The sequence below is a fragment of the Sciurus vulgaris genome (assembly GCF_902686455.1).
Source record: "Sciurus vulgaris genome assembly, chromosome: 17".
In the NCBI taxonomy this organism is placed as follows: Eukaryota; Metazoa; Chordata; class Mammalia; order Rodentia; family Sciuridae; genus Sciurus; species Sciurus vulgaris.
Window position 1 is genome coordinate 52727022 of NC_136478.1, and position 17431 is coordinate 52744452.

Sequence of the window (17431 nt, forward strand, 5' to 3'; positions counted from 1 at the left end):
ATATGGAGGCAAAGTGGGGCTCATCCTGGAACCAGCAGCCCTGGAAGCCCTGTGGGTAGGGCCTGGCTTGGACAGACACCCCCACCCCACCCCCACCTGGCCTGCAGCATTGGGAGTGCAGTGAGTTTTTAAAAAAAATTAAAAGAAAGAAAAAAAAAAAAAAACAGGAGCAGGAGAAGCTGGGGGAAAAAATATATAAGAAAAAATATAATAAGAACTAAGCGGTGGCTGCAGGAGAGAGAAAGGGCAGGAGGCGGGGAGGGGGGCGCAGGGGGGAGGGCGGCTCGGGCCCTGGTCGCTGCGGAGGCCGGGCCGCCGGCCTCTGCGCTGAGCCCTCCGCGTCCCCCCTGCCGGCCCCCTCCAGCCCCGATCGATCCAGTTTCTTGGCAATAAAGCATTTTTATTGTCAGCTGCCCTGAATGCCAAATGTGAGCCTGGTCCTGCTTCCCCCCAACCTGCTTCCTCACCACCCCTCCCCCAGCCCTCCTCCACCCCCCTTGCCTGCCATGGCCCCACCAAAGAATCAGCATCGTCCATCACCAAGACCCCCTCCTCTTCCTCCTCATCCATGTCAGCTGCAGTCCCCGCACATCCTCAATAATCCACCAAGCTCTCCACCCCCACCTAGGCTGCTCTGTTCCCCTCCCTAACCCCAGGCCCATAGGGGAGCAGAAAGGTGGGCTCTGGATGAATGGCCTTGTGGGGTACAGGGATGGGCAGGAGGAGGAGGGACAGGAGGGTGTTGGAGTGGGCAGCAGGGAGATGGTGGCCACAGGTTGAGGGAGGTGTTGGCTAAAATCGGGGGAACAGCCGCCTGCCCAGCAGCTGCAGCCAACAGGGGCCACCAACAAGAACAGATGGGGTGTCCCCTGCACAGCACATGAGAGGGAGGCATACCCGGCTTGGCCTCTACTGTAACCTCGGGACCTCCTCAACCCCTTCCATTCTGAAGGTGGCCCCTTTTCCTGGGAGGCAGCTGAGCGAAGGGGGAAAGACAGGGAGGGCAGCTGGACACCTCTCCATCTATCAGTCTCAGCTCTGCCCAGGACCAGGGACATCACCACACACCCGGAGGACTGCTGGTGTGAGGGGCCGAGGAGAGGATGTTGGGGAAGCAAGTCGCAGAAGGTTCCGTAGCCCCACCGCAGCTTGCTTTTCTTCCTACCTCCTTTCTTTTCTCTTTTTCTCCCTTTCCGCTTTTCTCTGTCTCTACCTCCCTTTCTCTGTATCTTTCTGTCTCTCTGTTTGACTCTGATTCTCTCCTTTATTGCTGCCTTTCCCTCCAGGGATTTAAAAACCTCCACACACTTCTCCTTTCTACCTTTCAAGTCCCCAGTTATTCCCTCCCTACACCCCTCTTTCCCCTGCTCTGTTTTCCCCTCAACCCTTACCCACCTCCATCTCTTGTCTCTTCCTATAGCTCTCCTGGTTCGTCCCCCCTCCCACTACTGTAAAAATAAACAGAGGCCCAGCTCCTTGGAACATCAGTGAGAAGCGCAGAGAAAGGGTCTTAAGCCCCTCTCCTCTCTTTCTCTTAGTATCAGTGACTGCTGGGGTGAGAGCTCATCTACACCTGCACACACAGAGCTGGCGTCCTCAGGGTTGGAGTCCTCAGGCCTGGGCCCATCTGTTTGCCACACACTTCCTGTGTGGCTTTGCTCCAGTCACTTGCTTGTCCTGAGTCTGGCTTCCCCCTGAAATATAAACAGTTCAGATGATGTTCATGGCATATCCTGTGCCTAGAAAGCTCAGGGTTCTTTTAGTTTCTGGGAGAGGTTTGGGGGTTTCTCTAGAAGGATCCCCAGTCTGATGAACATGGTCATCCCACAGTCACATCCCCCATGATATCTCCAAGGATGCAGGACTGGGCTCTCACTATCTCTTGGTGGCTTGGGGAGTTGAATCTGTAGAAATAGGAAGGCCTGCTGGGCATGGTGGCACATGCCTATAATTCCCAGTGACTTGGGAGGCTCAGGCAGGAGGATTGCAAGTCAAGAGGCTAGCCTCAGCAATTTAGTGAGACCCTGTCTCAAAATAAAAAATAAAAAGACCTCAGTGGTTAAGCACCCCTGGGTTCAACCCCTAGTACCACAAAAAATATAGAAAGGAAGGAAGGAAGGAAGGAAGGAAGGAAGGAAGGAAGGAAGGAAGGAAGGAAGGAAGAAAGAAAGAAAGAAAGAAAGAAATAGAGAGAGAAAGGAAGGAGGGAAGGTCAGCCTGGGATGCCAGGGTTTTTCTTCTCAGTCTGGGCACAGGAGTGACATGACTAGAGTCATGCTTTAAGGAGTAGTGTAAGGGATGGATTTAAGACCCCAGACCCCACCTCCACAGTCAGTTTTCTGGGTTAGGAGTTTTGGCCTGTGACAGGGGTCTGTCCATATGACTGATACTGAACTGATTTCTAGTTCGGTATCTGTCACATGGACAGGGTTCAAGAGATATCTGTAGAGCAAATGACAGAGTGAAGAAGAACCTGTGCCATAAGACAGTCCAGGGGGTAGAGAGAGACAGAGAGGAGGATGACCTCAGGTAGAGCAGGGGCAGAACAGAGAAAAGAGCAAGGGATTCAGAATCTCTGGGGTGAATTGAGAAGTTGACAGGTGGGAGGCACTTGACAGGAAAAGAATTCTGAGGTGACCCTGGATCTCCTTTCTAAGCTGCCATTTTCATCCAAGACTTTGTGACCCAAATGGTCAACGGATCTTTCCACTACGGCAGTATCCATGTGTCCCTTTCTTGGCCTTCTGCAGCAACCACTTCACTACCTCTGGGGCTTCCTGAGGATCATACACATGGTCAGGAGCTGTTCCTTGAAGTTCAGGACTCATCAATCCTCCCCACTTCCTGCCTTGGCAGCTAGGTGCAGATTTGGAAGTCCCTTCCCATCTGGCTCCAGATGTCCCTGCTTTTACATGGTCCTCCCTGAGTGTCCCTCTCTCCACTGGCTTCTCATCATATTTTGCTCATGCTGTTCCCTCAAGTGGAAGAGTAACAATCCTCATAGCTGCTCATGGACTGCTTTCTGTGACCTGTGTACTCTTGCTGACCCTGACACCCTAGGTGCAGGCATTGTCATTAATCCTGCTTTCTAGATGGGGCCATTGAGGCTGAGAGAAGGCAAGTGGCTTGCTCATGGTCACCAGCTAGTAAGTGCCAGAGCCAGGACTGCCATTCAGGCCCAATGACTCTGGTCGACTTTCACTGATTCAACCCAGACACGTTTTTTGAGATCCATGGCTAAGGAGGTGCTTGGAAAATGTGAAGGCTTTGGTGTGAGGGGTTCAAATCATGGCTCTGCCATGGACTCATGCTTCTCTCTGAGCCTGTTTCCTCCTTTGGGTCATAACTGCCATCTCATAGGAGCCAATGAAACAGGAAATATGAAATACAGTAAGATTACCTGATAAAAGGTCATGCCCTTCCTTCTTGCTCTTCTCTGAAATATGCTCACCCCCTAGTTTTGGCTCTTTAAAGCTTTTATATTTTTGGAACCCTTTTTCTAAAGCATTGTCAATATTCATTCTTTGCTTGAAGACTCATTATACCTTGTAATGGAGGAATATTGTCTGGATTATGGAAGTGGAAACTGGGGTTCAGAAGACTTCTGCCTTAGGTGCCCCCTTGGAACACATGCATTCAGTATGTCTGTTGAGTACTCTCCTGGAGCCAGGTGCTTGTTGGGTACTGAGCATACTCTCTGAGTGTCAAGAGGAGACAAGACAAGACTCATCAGGGTCAGGCATGGAAGCCAGAAGACCCACAGGGAGGAGCTTGCTAAAGTCACTCAGGGCAGAGATTGTGGTGGCCTTGATTGCAGTGGGGAAGTGAAGGAATTTGTGATGATATTGAGGCTCAAAGACGCGGAGAACAGAGTTAAGGTCTGGGCTTGCACACACCTAGCTTTTCCTCTCACCAGGGCAGGTGTTGCTTCTTCTCTAGGAGCCTGGAGGAACCCCCGGGAGGTAGGGGCCTGGGTTGTATCTATTTGTTGGTCTCCACATAAATTCCAAAGTGCCTGGAGTCCTCCGCACTGAGGGGAGTTTTGTAGTCAGAATGAGATCAAACCTGGAGGTGAGTGAGAGGCCTTCCTTTGGGAGACTCCATGGAAGAGGTGAACTCTGAGCAAGGTGGTGTCAGGAACAAGTACTCTGAAAGGTGTAGGCTCCTCTCACACCTGGACTTGCTGTGTGAGCTTGCAGAATGTGCCAGGAGCCTGTAAAGTGGAGTAGGAAATACCATTTGGTCTGCATCCCAGAGTCCTTGTGACTCAAGGTGGACAACCCATAGAGAAGCTCCTAGTGACTGGCTCTTGTTGGCAGGAGGCTATAACAAGACAGGAAAGGGAGATATGTGGATGTCTTGGCCAGCAAAGCCCAGGTCTAAGCCCACCATTTGAGTCAAAGGGAAGAAGTGGGCAAAGTGGAAGTTTGAGGAAGAAAACAGTGATGGTGAGGGTGGACTTTGGAGTCCACCTGCGTAGTGCTGGTCATAGTTCCATCCACGTAACCCCAGGTAAATGACCTAACTTTGCTGAGCATCAGTCTCTCCAACTGGGGTGCTTAGCAGACAACCACCTCCTTGGGAGGCCAGGTGCACACTCCCGTTAGTTACCTTTGGCAGGGTATGGAGGTCCTTTCCCATTCAGCTTCTTCTTTAGCAAGTAGACTGAGTACCCTTTACGTTGCAGGCACTGGAAACACACGGAAGACCCAAGTCAGTGAAATTATTGTCACAGGTCTAATTGGAATGTTGAGTGGTGTGTTAATAATTTTACACATTATTAAAAACACATAAGTAAACAGATGAATAATGAAGAAGAGCTCTATCCAGCCCAGTGATGAGAATATACCATAACCAAGGATTTTAATTAATCCAGTTTTGTGCACCTGAAGTCCTTTAAAAGAGGAACAGGACAGACATGCTCCCCATCCTCCAGGAGAAAGCATTCAGGTTGGGGAAGAGAGGTAATTAGCAAGTTCATAAGACATAACACGTGGAAACTTGAACGTTAGAGGAGAGTTCTAGAAGAAAATGCAGCATGGTAGAGAATGGAGTGATGAGGGAAGAAGAAGAGCTATTTGGGGAAGAATGATCAAAAAGACCTCTCCGTGGAGGTCACGTTTAACTGGGATCTTGCAGTAAGTGAGGGGAGGAGGCATGGGAATGACGAGGCAGGGGAAGAGCATAGGTAAAGATCTTGAGGCAAGGAGGAGAGCTTGGCTTGGGTTGCAGGGACAGAAAGACAGCCAACACAGGGGTAATGAGCAGGGGGTGGGAGAGAGCAAGGGCCGAGTAGCAGAAGGGGTGGTGTCAAATCGCAAGGCATGTCTAGAGTGGCCTTTACAGGAGGAAGTCTTAGAACCGGTTTACTTTTCCAGCCTCCATCCGTGGCCTTCCAGTCCTGGCTGTTAGTACCCTGGACAGCAGCCTCGGCCCCTCCAAGAGCTTGCAGCCGCAGGGCGCACCCTATTGAACACTGAACACCAACTTATTTTAAATCTGTTTCTGGGCAGTGAAATGAAAGGGGGAAGAGGAGACAGATGATACCTCCACGTGTACAAATTGTCCCCTGTCTGCAGGAAGCTTATGGTTACTGGACAAGACATGAATGTACAGTTTAATGAATCCTGACCCAGTGAGCATCTCTATAATCATCACTAGGGTGGAGGTGCTAAATGCACCCAGCATCCACAGGTTTCTGCCCTGCATCCCTTCCCAAGTATCCTCCCTTCCTGCTGGAGGTTACCATGATCCCCCAGCCTGGTTAATCTTTGGGATAATCATTGCTTTGCTTTTCCACCTATGTATTCTAATTCTGATTTAAAAATGAAATAATCTCATGGCCAAAACCAAAATCATTACAGAAAAGGTTAAAATTTCCTTTGAATCCCTTCTGCTTCCCCAGTCGTGGTCCCCTCACCAAAGGCAGTCGTCATTAGTTAATTAATTACCTTTTAGACCTTTTCCTCTTGATGCCTGTGCACCCACAGAGAATGTGTGTGTTTGTATGTGTTTTACATAAATGATATCTAAGTGTAAAATTCATTCTTCAACTTACTTTTTCTGAATAGTGTCCTAGAGAACTTTCCATGTCCATATCCAGAGATCTATCTCATTCACATTCATGACCACATATGATTCCTGAGTATGAACATACTATCAAATTACTTAGCCACTGTTCTATTGGTGGCATTGAGATTGATCCTGATTTTCTCAACCTCAGACCTTGAATTTTTAAAATTTTAAAATTTGTTCTAATTAGTTACACATGACAATAGAATGCATTTTGACACATCAAACATAACTTCTCATTCTTCTGGTTATACATGATGTAGGATTACACTGGTCATATAATCATATATGCACATAGGGTGATAATGTTGGATTCATTCTATTATCCTTCTTACCCCCAAACTCCCTCCCTTCCCTTCACTCAGACCTTGATTTAATGAATTCCTTTGTACTTATATCATGGTGGCAAGTTTATACTTAAGATTAATGCAGTTCTTGTCAGCCTGTTACTGCCCCTATTTCACAGATGAGGAACCTGTGATTCAGAGAGGGGGGTCCTTGACCTAGTTATATAGCAAATGAGTGGGAGAAACCATTTTCATCTGTCTAACCCCCAAACTAGTCATTATATTCATGTACATATACTCAGTTCATGTGCAAATGTCCTCATTCAACACATTTCTGGAGCCCTGGATACATGTAGGTAGGCCCAGGGCTGTGTTCCATCTCAACAATAATGAATCAAACCCAGTCCTATCCTTAGAGGGCAAATAGCTGAAGAGGTTGGCAAGGGGCATGTCCACCTGGGCTTGGAGATCCGGCCATAGCCTTCAGTCTGTGGGCCATGGGAGCCTGGAGGGATTTACTCATTCAACAATAATAGGGTTCACGCCCAGCACGATAACAATAGGAACATCATGGTGAAGAAAACAGAAAGGAACACCTGCTTTCAGAGAGCTTACATTTTAGGTGGGGAAATAGTAAAAAAACTATACAGTAATTAAATTCCAAAGTCCTTGAAGAAAATAAAAATGAATATTGTAGTAGAATGTGATGAACACAGGGCCCTCGGAGGAGATGGCCTCTGAGCTGAATCTTGAAGGAGGAGAAGACTGGGAGCCCTAAGGTGGGGATGACCTCAGTTCCTCCAGTGTAGCTGGGGTTCGGTGCTTGTGTGGACAGAGGGGAGGCCCTACAGAGTTCTTGAGGCTACGGAATGTGAATTGGGTTTGTCCTGGGGGCATCCAGAAGTCCCCGGAAGGCCCTGGGTAGACAAGGGTAAGAATGTGGACTGAGGAGATAAGTTTCAGCCTTTGGACAGCTCCCTGCAAGGGTAGAAAACGGTGGTCACTGAACTTGAAGAGCTGATGCTGGATGAGTGGGAAATCAGAGCTGGAGCAGAGCAGGATGCACACGTGGACTATGGAAAGTCTGGGTGCAGCAGGAGGTACTCAGGGTAGAGGGTAGAGCCTCTTTGAGCACCTGCTCCTTTGAAAACTGGGGAATATGTGGCAATGGAGACCAAGGACTGTGTTCTTAGGGGACCTGCAATTTGGGAGAGACACGTGCAAGTCAGGGTAAGAACAGTGAGCTCAACACAGCCGTTTAAGCACGGGTTTTGGGGTCAGTGAGACTTTAGGTGACTGTGGGTCTCAGTTTCCTCATCTTTAAAATGGGATAATAAGAGCCCTTATCTCTAAGGTCTCTAAAGTGGCAGTGAGGAATCAAGGGATTGAGTAAATTCAGCTAGGTCTTCCACAGAGTAGGCCTACAATTCATTCTTCTTCTTTTTGTCCCACAGCTAGCTGATCATCAGTTCATCTTACCTTTCTTGCTTCTTTCAAGCTATAGTATTTAGAGCTGGAAGAAGTCTCAACAGTAAGACTTCCTCTTAGAACAGCCTACCTTCCTCTTAGAGTTGGGAAACTGAAAACTAGAGTATACAGGGAGGCTGTTCCTAGGTCACCAGCTGTCCAGTTGCAAAATAGCAACCTGGTTGGTCTTCTAATATTTATGCTATTTGAGTCACAGCACAGAGCTTCTCTTCTTCCTTGGGGTGGATAGCACATTCTAGTGGCTTTGGGAAGCTGGGGTGGCAGGGGGTATGACTAGTGCTTTGTGTCAGTGTGGTTTACTAAGCATCACTGGTTGTCTGATCCATAAACCTTACTGCTTCCAATGTGTTTCTTCCTGATCTTTCTCCAAATTTGCTCCCCTTCCCAATATCCATCTGAGATGTCCTAGCATCCCCCTGTTTAATCTCCAGGTCCTAATGACTGTACATGAATTCGTACCCTCACCTTGACCTCATGTTTCCATCTTCCCTGGCTGCCTGGACCAGTGTCCAGCTCTCACTGGTCATCTGCCTCCAGATTCCCCCCACCACCCTGTCTCCACGTCAGTCCCTGAGGGCTCTTCCTCACTCAGAATCTCCCTCTCAGAAGCCTTCGTCTCCAACATCAAGTCCATCTTCAAGGCTCTTCTCTCTCTGTGCCCTGATCTTTCTCAACTGAGCTTGAGCTCTCCCTCCTCCCCCATCTTCCTATGGTAGGAAAGTACTTCCAAGTACCTGGGTTCCTTCCTCCCTGTCACACCCCAGATTCATCTAGCTATCAAATCTTGCTTTGTGTACTCATAAAATTTCTTCCAGAGGCCTCTCCTTATTTCCTCTCCCACTGCCACTCTCCTGGTTCTGTCCCCATCATCCTTCATGTGAACACTTCCTTATGGCCGACCCCCTCACCCTCTGGTTCTTTAGTGCACCCCCACCCCCATAGCCATAATCACCCATTAAAGTGTTCACAAACTCAGGGCTGGGGAGATAGCTCAGTTGGTAGAGTGCTTGCCTTGTAAGCACAAGGCCCTGGGTTCGATCCCCAGCACCCGAGAAAAACAATGTTCACAAACTCATGTCATTTCCTTGCTTAAAATCCACCAGTGGTGTCCCACTGTTCTTGGAGCAAATTCCTGCAAGGCCCTGCGTGGTCTGGCCCTGCCACCTCTCCCCCTCATCTCCCTATCCCTCTCCTCATTCTCTCTGTACCGGCTGTACAGGGCTCTTTCAGTTCCTGGAATTTTCATGCTGCTTGCTGCCTCAGGGCCGCCACCTACTCTGTTCCCACTGCCTGGAGTGCTCTTCTCCACCTCTTTTGCATCCTGCATACTGTGTTGAATTACAAAGTAAATGTCACCTCCTTGGGATGGATTTCTGCAATGTGCCACCACCGTCCATTTTATGTACTTCCACCTATTCTTGAAAGCGCTTTTCCCAACTTGGAATTACATATTTATTTGGTGATTTTAAAAAATTGATTCTCGGGCTGGGGTCATGGCTCAGTGGTAGTGCACTTGCCTGGCATGTGCGAGGCCCTGGGTTCGATCTTCAGCACCACATAAAAATAAATAAATGAAATAAAGGTCAATTGTGTCCATCTACAACTAAAAAATATTTTAAAAAATTGATTCTCCTGCCCCAAACTGTAAGTTCTGGGGCAGGGGGGACGGGGAAGAAAGCATATCTTCGTTTTGCGTCCAATCCCTGTATTCTCTGGGCTTAGCCGTGTCCTGGCACACAGTGGCATTTACTGGATACTGACTGAGTGGTGGATTACCAGGTAGTTTATCTACACGTCTTCCCTCCACACCATGAGCTCCTTGGGTGCAGTCACGGCTAGTTCGTTTTGGGGTCCTCAGCTCACAGCCCAGGGCTTGGAACCCAGCAATGTGGAGGAACTGCCTGACTAAGGAACTGGAGAAGGGTTGGCTCGCTTTCAGGCAGGGACCTGATGGGGTCAGCAGGAGTCTAGTTCCTTGATGGAAATCAAGAAACTGGCTCCGAGAGCTGTTAGAGTTGGGCAGGGGCGTGGCAGATTCCAGTGCTTCTGAGTGGACAGAGTGGCTATTCCTGCCGTCTACTGGATGACCAGAGCCTCCCAAAGTCTCAGAGGAGGCCATGGCGGGGTAGAGGGAGGAGTGGTGGGGAGAATAGACCCAGGTTTGAATTCGGACTCTACCACTCACATGCAGTGTGACTCGGGTCAGACGATTTACCTCTCTGAACCCTATCAACAAAATGGGGTTGATAAGAAACCTTACCTATTCAGACGGCTGCAAAGATTTAGGAATAATTTACTGGTTCAAATAGCACAAAATAGACAGGGATGCTGCTGTTACTGCTAATGTTGATGACAATAGTGATGAGGAAAAGGTGAAGAAATGAACTGTGAGTACCTGGATGCTGGATGCTCCTAAGGAGAATCTGACTTTGACTTTGGGCTGTTGGAGAAGTAGTCCCGAGGGGCCCTCAGGTCCAGGGGATGAGGTAGCATGTAAATAGGAGGTAGTTCTGAGCCCAGAATCTAGGAAAGAGGGCAAGAGATGGGCAGGCAGTGCCTGGGGTGGGCCAGAGCTGAGGCTGGGCATGGCTCGAGGGCAGCTGAGGCCGTGGACAGACTGCATGACCTGCAGCAGGGCTGGCCACACATCTCTTTGTGGGTTTGTCTGCCATCCCTACCATCCTCATTTTCTTACCTATGTAGGTCTCTAAGCCAGCTCTCCCTATCCCTCAGAGGCTGCCTCTGGTCTGGACTCTGCTGACGGCCAACGTGCTTGGATGAAGAAGGGAGGCCCAGCAGAGAGAAATTGGTGTTAATGAATCTGAGGCCCAAGTTCATTTCCGTATCCAGTCATGGACTCACAGTGTGGCCTGCGACTGAGTCTCCCTGTCTCCCACGAGGCTAGGGTTCTGAGGTGCCCCTCTGAACTCCCACATGCTAGAACCCTACACAGGAGGCCAGCATCTATGGGGAAAAGCCCTTTGGGTCTCCACATAGATCAGGGATGAGGCTGGGGGCTAAGTAGAAAGACTGTTAAAGATAGCAGGAGTCCAGAGAGATATTGGGGAACTGAGCCACAGAGAGGGTCCCCAGGGGTGGCCAGGAGGAAGAGGCCATGACAGGGGGGCCCTAAGGGGTGAAGAATCTCACTCTGCTGTCCCCGGTGGGCTGGCTGCCGCCCCCCCCCACTCTCCGGCGGGCCCCCGGGGGACCTCGCTCTAATAATGTATTTGATCGACTCGCCGGCCGCGTACAAGCGATTATTGTCTTGTCGGGAGTCAAACGTATCGATCCAGCGAGAAATATGAGCGGAGCAATGGGGCCCGCGTGTCAGTTACCAGCCCCGCTGGCCCTGGGGAGCCCCCTACGTCTCCTTTAATTACCGCTCAGCCCTGAGCCCAGCCTGGCCTCCCCTGTGCCGCCTCCCTGCAGGCTCCCTACACCTTGAGTGGCCCCCACTGCTCCCCAGCGCCTGTGTCCTACCTGCCTCGTTCAGCTTGGTTTGAGTCCTCTTCTCTGTCAGGGAGGCCACCATCTCCCCCTGCCTGGGTGTCTCCATTCCCAACTGTCAAGCCCTACCCACCTACTGTGCCCCAAATTCTGCCCCTCTGTTCTCTCTTGGGCAGGCCCACTCGAGGTCCCCTTATTCAGGCCTAGGGAGTCAGCACCGGTCTGAGGCAATAACAGTCAAGCCACTGTGGGAGGTGACAGGAGTGGGCTGGTTTCATCCCTCAGGGGAGCAGGTACGGCCTTCCCAGCTCCTGGGCTCCACTGCAGACCTGGGAGGACTGCCCTGGAAGTGGGCGGTCCTGTCCTTGCTCCACTTAAGGGGCTGGCCTGGAGTCGTGTGTCTAAGTGTGCTTCTCACTTCGATGATGCTGAATATGGACAGAGTGGAGCACGGGGGTGCCCAGTGTGTTCTGCCCCCCACCCCCACTAATGTCCTATGACTCGCATTTCCAAACCCCCAAACATAAACCCTAAATGAAAACAGAGCTCACTGGGCAAATGCAGCTTCAAGACAAGGCCCCAGTAGCCCACTGCCACCAGACTGCTATCTGGAAGACCTTCATGTATAGAAACCCTGCAGCCAGTTGTATGGTCAGTGGGTGTCCTCTATGCAATAGCCTTTACAGTATGGAATGTCGTGGAGTGTAGGAGCCTAAAACTGTCCTCTGTGTGCAGATGTGAGAATGTGCTCATTGCTGTCATGCCCAGCTGCCTGCCCAGGTGTGTCTGGGTGTACCAGCCGTGTGCAGAAGGGGAGGGCACCCATGTAGTTCTGCTTGTCTATCATGTCCTTTGTGGGTGTGCATGTGTGTGAATGTAGGCACACATGGCCAGACCTGGACTGGTCATATGTGTAGATGTGACCTTGTGCCCAAAGGTCCACCTAAAGGAGTAGAGGAAGAAGGTGTCTGCATAAGGGAGGGAGGACCAGGGCCATGTGCTCAGAGATGTGTTCATGTAAGTCTGTGTGTGTGTTTGAAGTGCTAGGGTCCACGTGGAGAAATACCTTAGTGTATGGGTGAGTCCACACATCTGTTCGTGGACGTGTGGTTTGGGGACCCCCACAGCGTGGGGCACAGTGTGTCCTGGGGAGCCCCGGGCAGGCAGGAGAGGTATTTGGAGGCGCCATGAGATTCTGCATCTTGGACGTCGAGATAAGGAATAAGCCCGCGGCTTTGGCGCGCCTTTGTCTGCGCCGCGGTGCGCGGGGAGTCCTACGCCTTTGTGTGACCCTCGCAGGTGTGCGCGCGGGGGCGGGGGCAGGGTGGGGAGACCGCGCAGGGAGAAGAGGGAGGGGTTCTTTCCTCCGCAGACAGCCCCGCCCTCCAGCCCATTGGCGGGTGGCTGTCGCCCTCTGGCGGTCACGGAGGTAGACACTAGGCTGGGAGCTCCACAGCGCGAAGGGCCAGCCCTCAGGGACCAGGGAACTCAATGGTCCCTTCTCTTGGACGTCTGCATTTGCCTTCTGACAGACTTCTTACTGACCCGGAATAAGACCCCAATTCTCCGCCGGTGCAGCCACTGCCCCCAGGCACTGTTTCTTCCCAGTAGTGACCCGGGATGCCTTACCTGTGCACAGGTGCTGGGTTTGGTCATCCACATTGTCCTGTTTTTTGGCTTCAGTGCTTTTTGACTTTGGACGCTTCAGAAAGCTGCTTCTCACCTTTCTGATCCTCTGTCTTTTCGTCTGTAAAATGGGGCAAATAATAGTGCCCACTGCTCCAGAAGACACCTGTCAAGTATGAAGTGTAAGGCCAGGCACTGGGAAGGTCCTCCCCGCATCAACTGCCAGCTAGTGTTTGTTGTTGTTATTGCAACCAGTCTGCCTTCTCTCCCAGACCCATCGTGGGGGCAGCAAGAGGGCTGGGGCAACTGTTGTAGGCACCTCCTGGTGTTGCAGCTGCAGGAGTCAACTCTTCCAGCCTGCTTTCTTTCCATCCCACTAACTCCCACCCCCCAAACACTCACATATGATTTGGGGTCAGCTAGGCTGCTGGGGCAGGTCTGTGGGCCAGGGTATTTTCCCTTCCGAAGGGGGCGGACCAACCCTGTGGTTTCCTCCCTGGGTGACTTCCGGCAAGGAGGGCTGGCCCCCAGAGAGGGCGGGGAGATGACACAGTTGTTCCCCCAGCCCTGGTGGGGCGGGAAGTATGGTTCACTCCAGCATGGGGGCTCCAGGTAAGGGGGCTGGTGCCTATGCCCAGGTGGAAGGACAGGTTGAGCACATTTGGGTTCGTTCTGCTGGCCACCTCTGCTGACCTTCCCTGCCACCCCTCCTCAGTTCTCTCTCTTGTCCTGCTCTGTACTCCAGCAATCCCCCCTCTTCCCAGGCTGTCTCCCCAACTCCCTGGCTTCTCTTTTCCCTCCCCTTTCACATCAGGCACCGAAGCTTCCAACCTTTCTCCTCATGCCTACTGCCCTGTTCTGAGGGGTCTCTGGGAGGAAGGAATGGAGCCAGGTGTTAGTAGTGAGACCTTATATGGAAAACCAGGGGGGTGGGCGATGTGGGTGATACTGGGTGGGGGCTGCTAAGGGGTTGTCAGTCTTTAAGTTGCTGGACTCAGGTACTGTCTTTCTTTTGAGCGTATGTATACATCCGTGTATGGGTGTTGGTGCATCTGTGTATGGGTGTGAGCATGTGTGTGCAGTAGTTCTGAATCTTCTGAGGGTGTTTCTTATGTGCTAGTGTATGAGCAGCTGTAAGCGGCTGTTACGAGTAGCATTGTAAGGTGGCCTTGGCAATAATCTCTTGGCTCGCTTCATTCCCCTCAGCTGTCACCTCCTCAGGGAGGCCTTCTCTGATCTCCCTGTGTAAATTGGCACTGAACCTCTCTTAGTCCCCTCACCCTGCCTTTCCTTCACGGCACTTATTGATGCCTGAAATTTCATTATGTATTTGTGTACTTGTTCAACGCCTCCTCCACCAAATGTCAGTTGCCTGAGTGAACTCTGTGCCAGGCACCGTACAGATGATTTCTATTTGTTGGTTCGCTGAGTAGAATGCACGTATCTCGGCACCGTGAGAGTTGTCACTTGGCAGTGTTGACGAGAATGTTAAATGAGGTGATATGTGAAACATGCTGAGCACAGTGCCTGGAATGTGGCAGGAGGTACTTGGGACTTCATGCGTCTTTCATTTGTGGCTGTACGGGTGTGACTGTGGGTATGTCACTTTTCTGGGTGTCTGTGGGTGCAAATCTTGGCTTGATGTATGTCCTCCTATGTGCACCAGTGTGTGTGGGCATCCCTGATCTTTTACCAGCACGTATTTATTGAGCGTTTCTGTGCTGGGTGTTGGAAATACAATTGACAAAGGCAACTTCGAGTCTGCCCTCCTGGAGTCCCAAGTTCAGTGGAGAAGACAGACCTGTCACCAATGATCCTACAGAGTGGTCAGGACTGGAATTGAGGAGGCACAGGAGGGTTGTAGGAGCCCAGAAAACATCCAATTCAGCTAGCGCAGGGTCAGGGAGGGCTTTCTGGAGGAGGGGAATGTCTGAGCTGGGTGTGAAGTGCGAATTGGTGAGCAAGGTCCAGGAGGTGAGGAGGGGTGGGATGGGAGGAAGAATTCTCTCTCTCTTTTTCTTTTCTTCGATTTTTTTAAGGGGGTTGTAATATTCGCAGGATTTGCAGAAATTGTACCCAGAGGTGCTTAACCACTGAGCCACATCCCCAGCCCTTTTTTGTTTTTTATTTTTTTATCTTCAGGCAGGGTTTCATTAAGTTGCTTAAGGCTTCATGAAGTTGCTGAGCCTGGCTTTGAACTTGAGATTCTCCTGCCTCAGCCTCCCAAGCTGCTGGGATTACAGGTGTGCGCCACTGCACCTGGCAAAGGAGGAAGACTATTTAAAGGATGGCATGTGTTTGTTTACTGACTGTACGATCAGTTGTGTTTATGTGTGTGTGCCTGTGCAGTGCGGACATGAGATTCAGGGTGTCTTCACATGCATGGTGTCTGCTCCACCCCTGACTCGTCCCTGTCTGGGACCAAATTGGGGACCTCATGGGTGCTAGGCAGCAAGTTAAACTCTTGCAATTTCTCACAAAACAACCCTACCTGGGTGGACTGGCCTGGGTTTTCTATGGCCAGACATGAATTAATATATTGTGCAGCCTTTCACAGATCCTCATCCTACAGGGACTCTCACTTCACATCAGTGAACTGGCCCAGGAGTCTGTTCTGGTCATCCTGTCCAGGGTGAAGTGACTCTGTGTATGTGAGTGCGTGCGTGTTTGGGCACGTCTATGCGTATATCTGTGTGTGACTGCATATGTATAACTACCTGTCTCTGTGTGGCTCTCGGTATGTGTGTGCACATGTGTGTGACTCGGTTTGACAGCGTGTAAGTGTGTAACATCTGAGTACGTGTTTTGCATAACTGCCCATGGCATCACACCTAGGCATGTGTCTTCATCTGCAGACCTGTGAACATTCCTGTCTGAAATCTGCACACATGCATCTTGTGTGTGCTGGTCAGGCCCTACTTGGTTGTGGTGTGGTGAGTGTGTTATGTGGCAGATCTTGCCTATTGTTGGCACAGCTGGAGGCCACCTCTCTTGTTGTGTCTGCAGGCTGTATCTCCATCCCTCCCTCTGACAGCTCAGAAGTGCTCACTCCCTTGAGGCCACCCAGGGACAGCTGTGGGGTTGGGGGAGGGTTGAGGTGCTACTCCTGGGGAGCCCGGGGCTGGGCCAGCTGGACCCACAGAGGTTCCCGGCAGCACCAACCCTGCCCACAGGGGCTCCCAGGGCATAACCTTGATCAAGGCAGGCTGTAGGGGCGGAGGACCCAGGGGACAGGCCAAGTGGGGCCAGGAAGGGTGAGGGGCAGTCCTTGGGTCCTCTATATTTAGTCCCGTTTTCGGTAAGTGCTTAACGAGAAGCTCGCTAAGTCTGCTAAAACTGGCTGGGGGAAACGCAGAGGAGAAGTGAAAGTCCGGGGAGGGAGGGTCAAGGAGGGTGGAGGGGACCCAGAGTCCCAGGCCTGGGGCAGTGGACGAACTCAGGGCCTGGGCAGCCCTGGGTAGATCTAGCCCAAGGATGGTGGGATTCAGGGGTTAACATGGCTCCAAAGGGCCTAGCAGGTCATGCACTGCTATTCGTGGCCAGTTCCTCCAAAACACTACACACTACTGTCAGGGAAGGTTATAGTCCTAAGTAACCAACCAACTTTTCTATTCAAATGAGGCTTCAAGAGGGGCTTCTGGAGGTGCCAGGGCATTGGAGCACATTAGAATCATGGTGGGGGCACAATTTTAAGTCAGATAGCCATGTCACTCCCTGTGTCATTAAAACCAGTGTCTGATGGGATACAGTGGCGCATGCATGCCATCCCAGGGACTCAGGAGGCTGCGGCAAGAGGATCACAAGTTCAAAGACAGCCTCAGAAAATTAGCAAGAGCCTAAGTAACTCAGCGAGATCCTATCTCTAAATAAAATATAAAAATGTGGACTGGGGATGTGGCTAAGTGCCCCTGGGTTCAACCCACAGTCCAGAGAGAGAGAGAGAGAGAGAGAGAGAGAGAGAGAGAGAGAGAGAGAGAGAGAGAGACATCTTGACCAAGGGCAGCATTCATTTTGCTGTGCTCCAGCCAAGTACTGGGGTGAGCACTGGGTCCACATGGGAGTAGTCTAGAAAATTTAGGGAGAATAAGGAAAACTGAATGGTGGACATTTTCCCTTAAACCGCTTTTGTCTCCAGCTGCCAACCCTGTGAAAGGAATCCTTTTTTTTTTTTTTAAGGATTTAAAAATATTTTTTTTAGTTGTAGGTGGACACAATACCTTTATTTTATTTTATTTTATTGCGGTGCTGAGGATCAAACCAAGGGCCTCATGCATGCTAGGCGAGCACTCTACCACAAAGCCACAACCCCAGCCCCAAGGAATCTTAAAGGTTTAAGACAGAGTCTCCTTGGAGATGGTGGCAGAGGTTTGAGGTGTCAGGTGGCAGCAGAGATAGGGCCTTGCTTCAGACCGGGTGGGGAGTCCTCTCATGCTTTCACTCATTTCAAAGGCCTGAGTTCTGCACAGCAGTGACTCCAACCTGAGTCCTCCAGGAGCCCACAGTTAGGG

General features: G+C 50.9%; 1 protein-coding gene and 1 long non-coding RNA gene across 14 annotated transcripts in view; one reads left to right on the forward strand and one right to left on the reverse strand.

Moving 5' to 3' along the window:
• Positions 1 to 17431, forward strand: part of POU2F2 (POU class 2 homeobox 2) — a 60476-nt gene that overhangs the window by 9007 nt on the left and 34038 nt on the right. For 12 of the 13 annotated variants that reach the window (XM_079119399.1, XM_079119400.1, XM_079119398.1 and 9 more), the window contains exon 1: positions 13453 to 13535. The exons of the other annotated variant lie outside the window; for it this stretch is intronic. In XM_079119399.1, the coding sequence (XP_078975525.1) occupies positions 13508 to 13535 (28 nt within the window). In that variant the 5' untranslated portion in view covers positions 13453 to 13507. Of the gene's footprint in view, positions 1 to 13452; positions 13536 to 17431 lie in introns of those variants that run through there. 13 annotated transcript variants of the gene reach the window in all.
• On the reverse strand, positions 3747 to 13387 carry LOC306647808. The gene is made up of 4 exons (XR_013760175.1): positions 13326 to 13387; positions 12927 to 13089; positions 4612 to 4690; positions 3747 to 4213 (listed from the first exon to the last, which is right to left on the reverse strand). It is a non-coding gene; the product is annotated as an uncharacterized lncRNA (long non-coding RNA).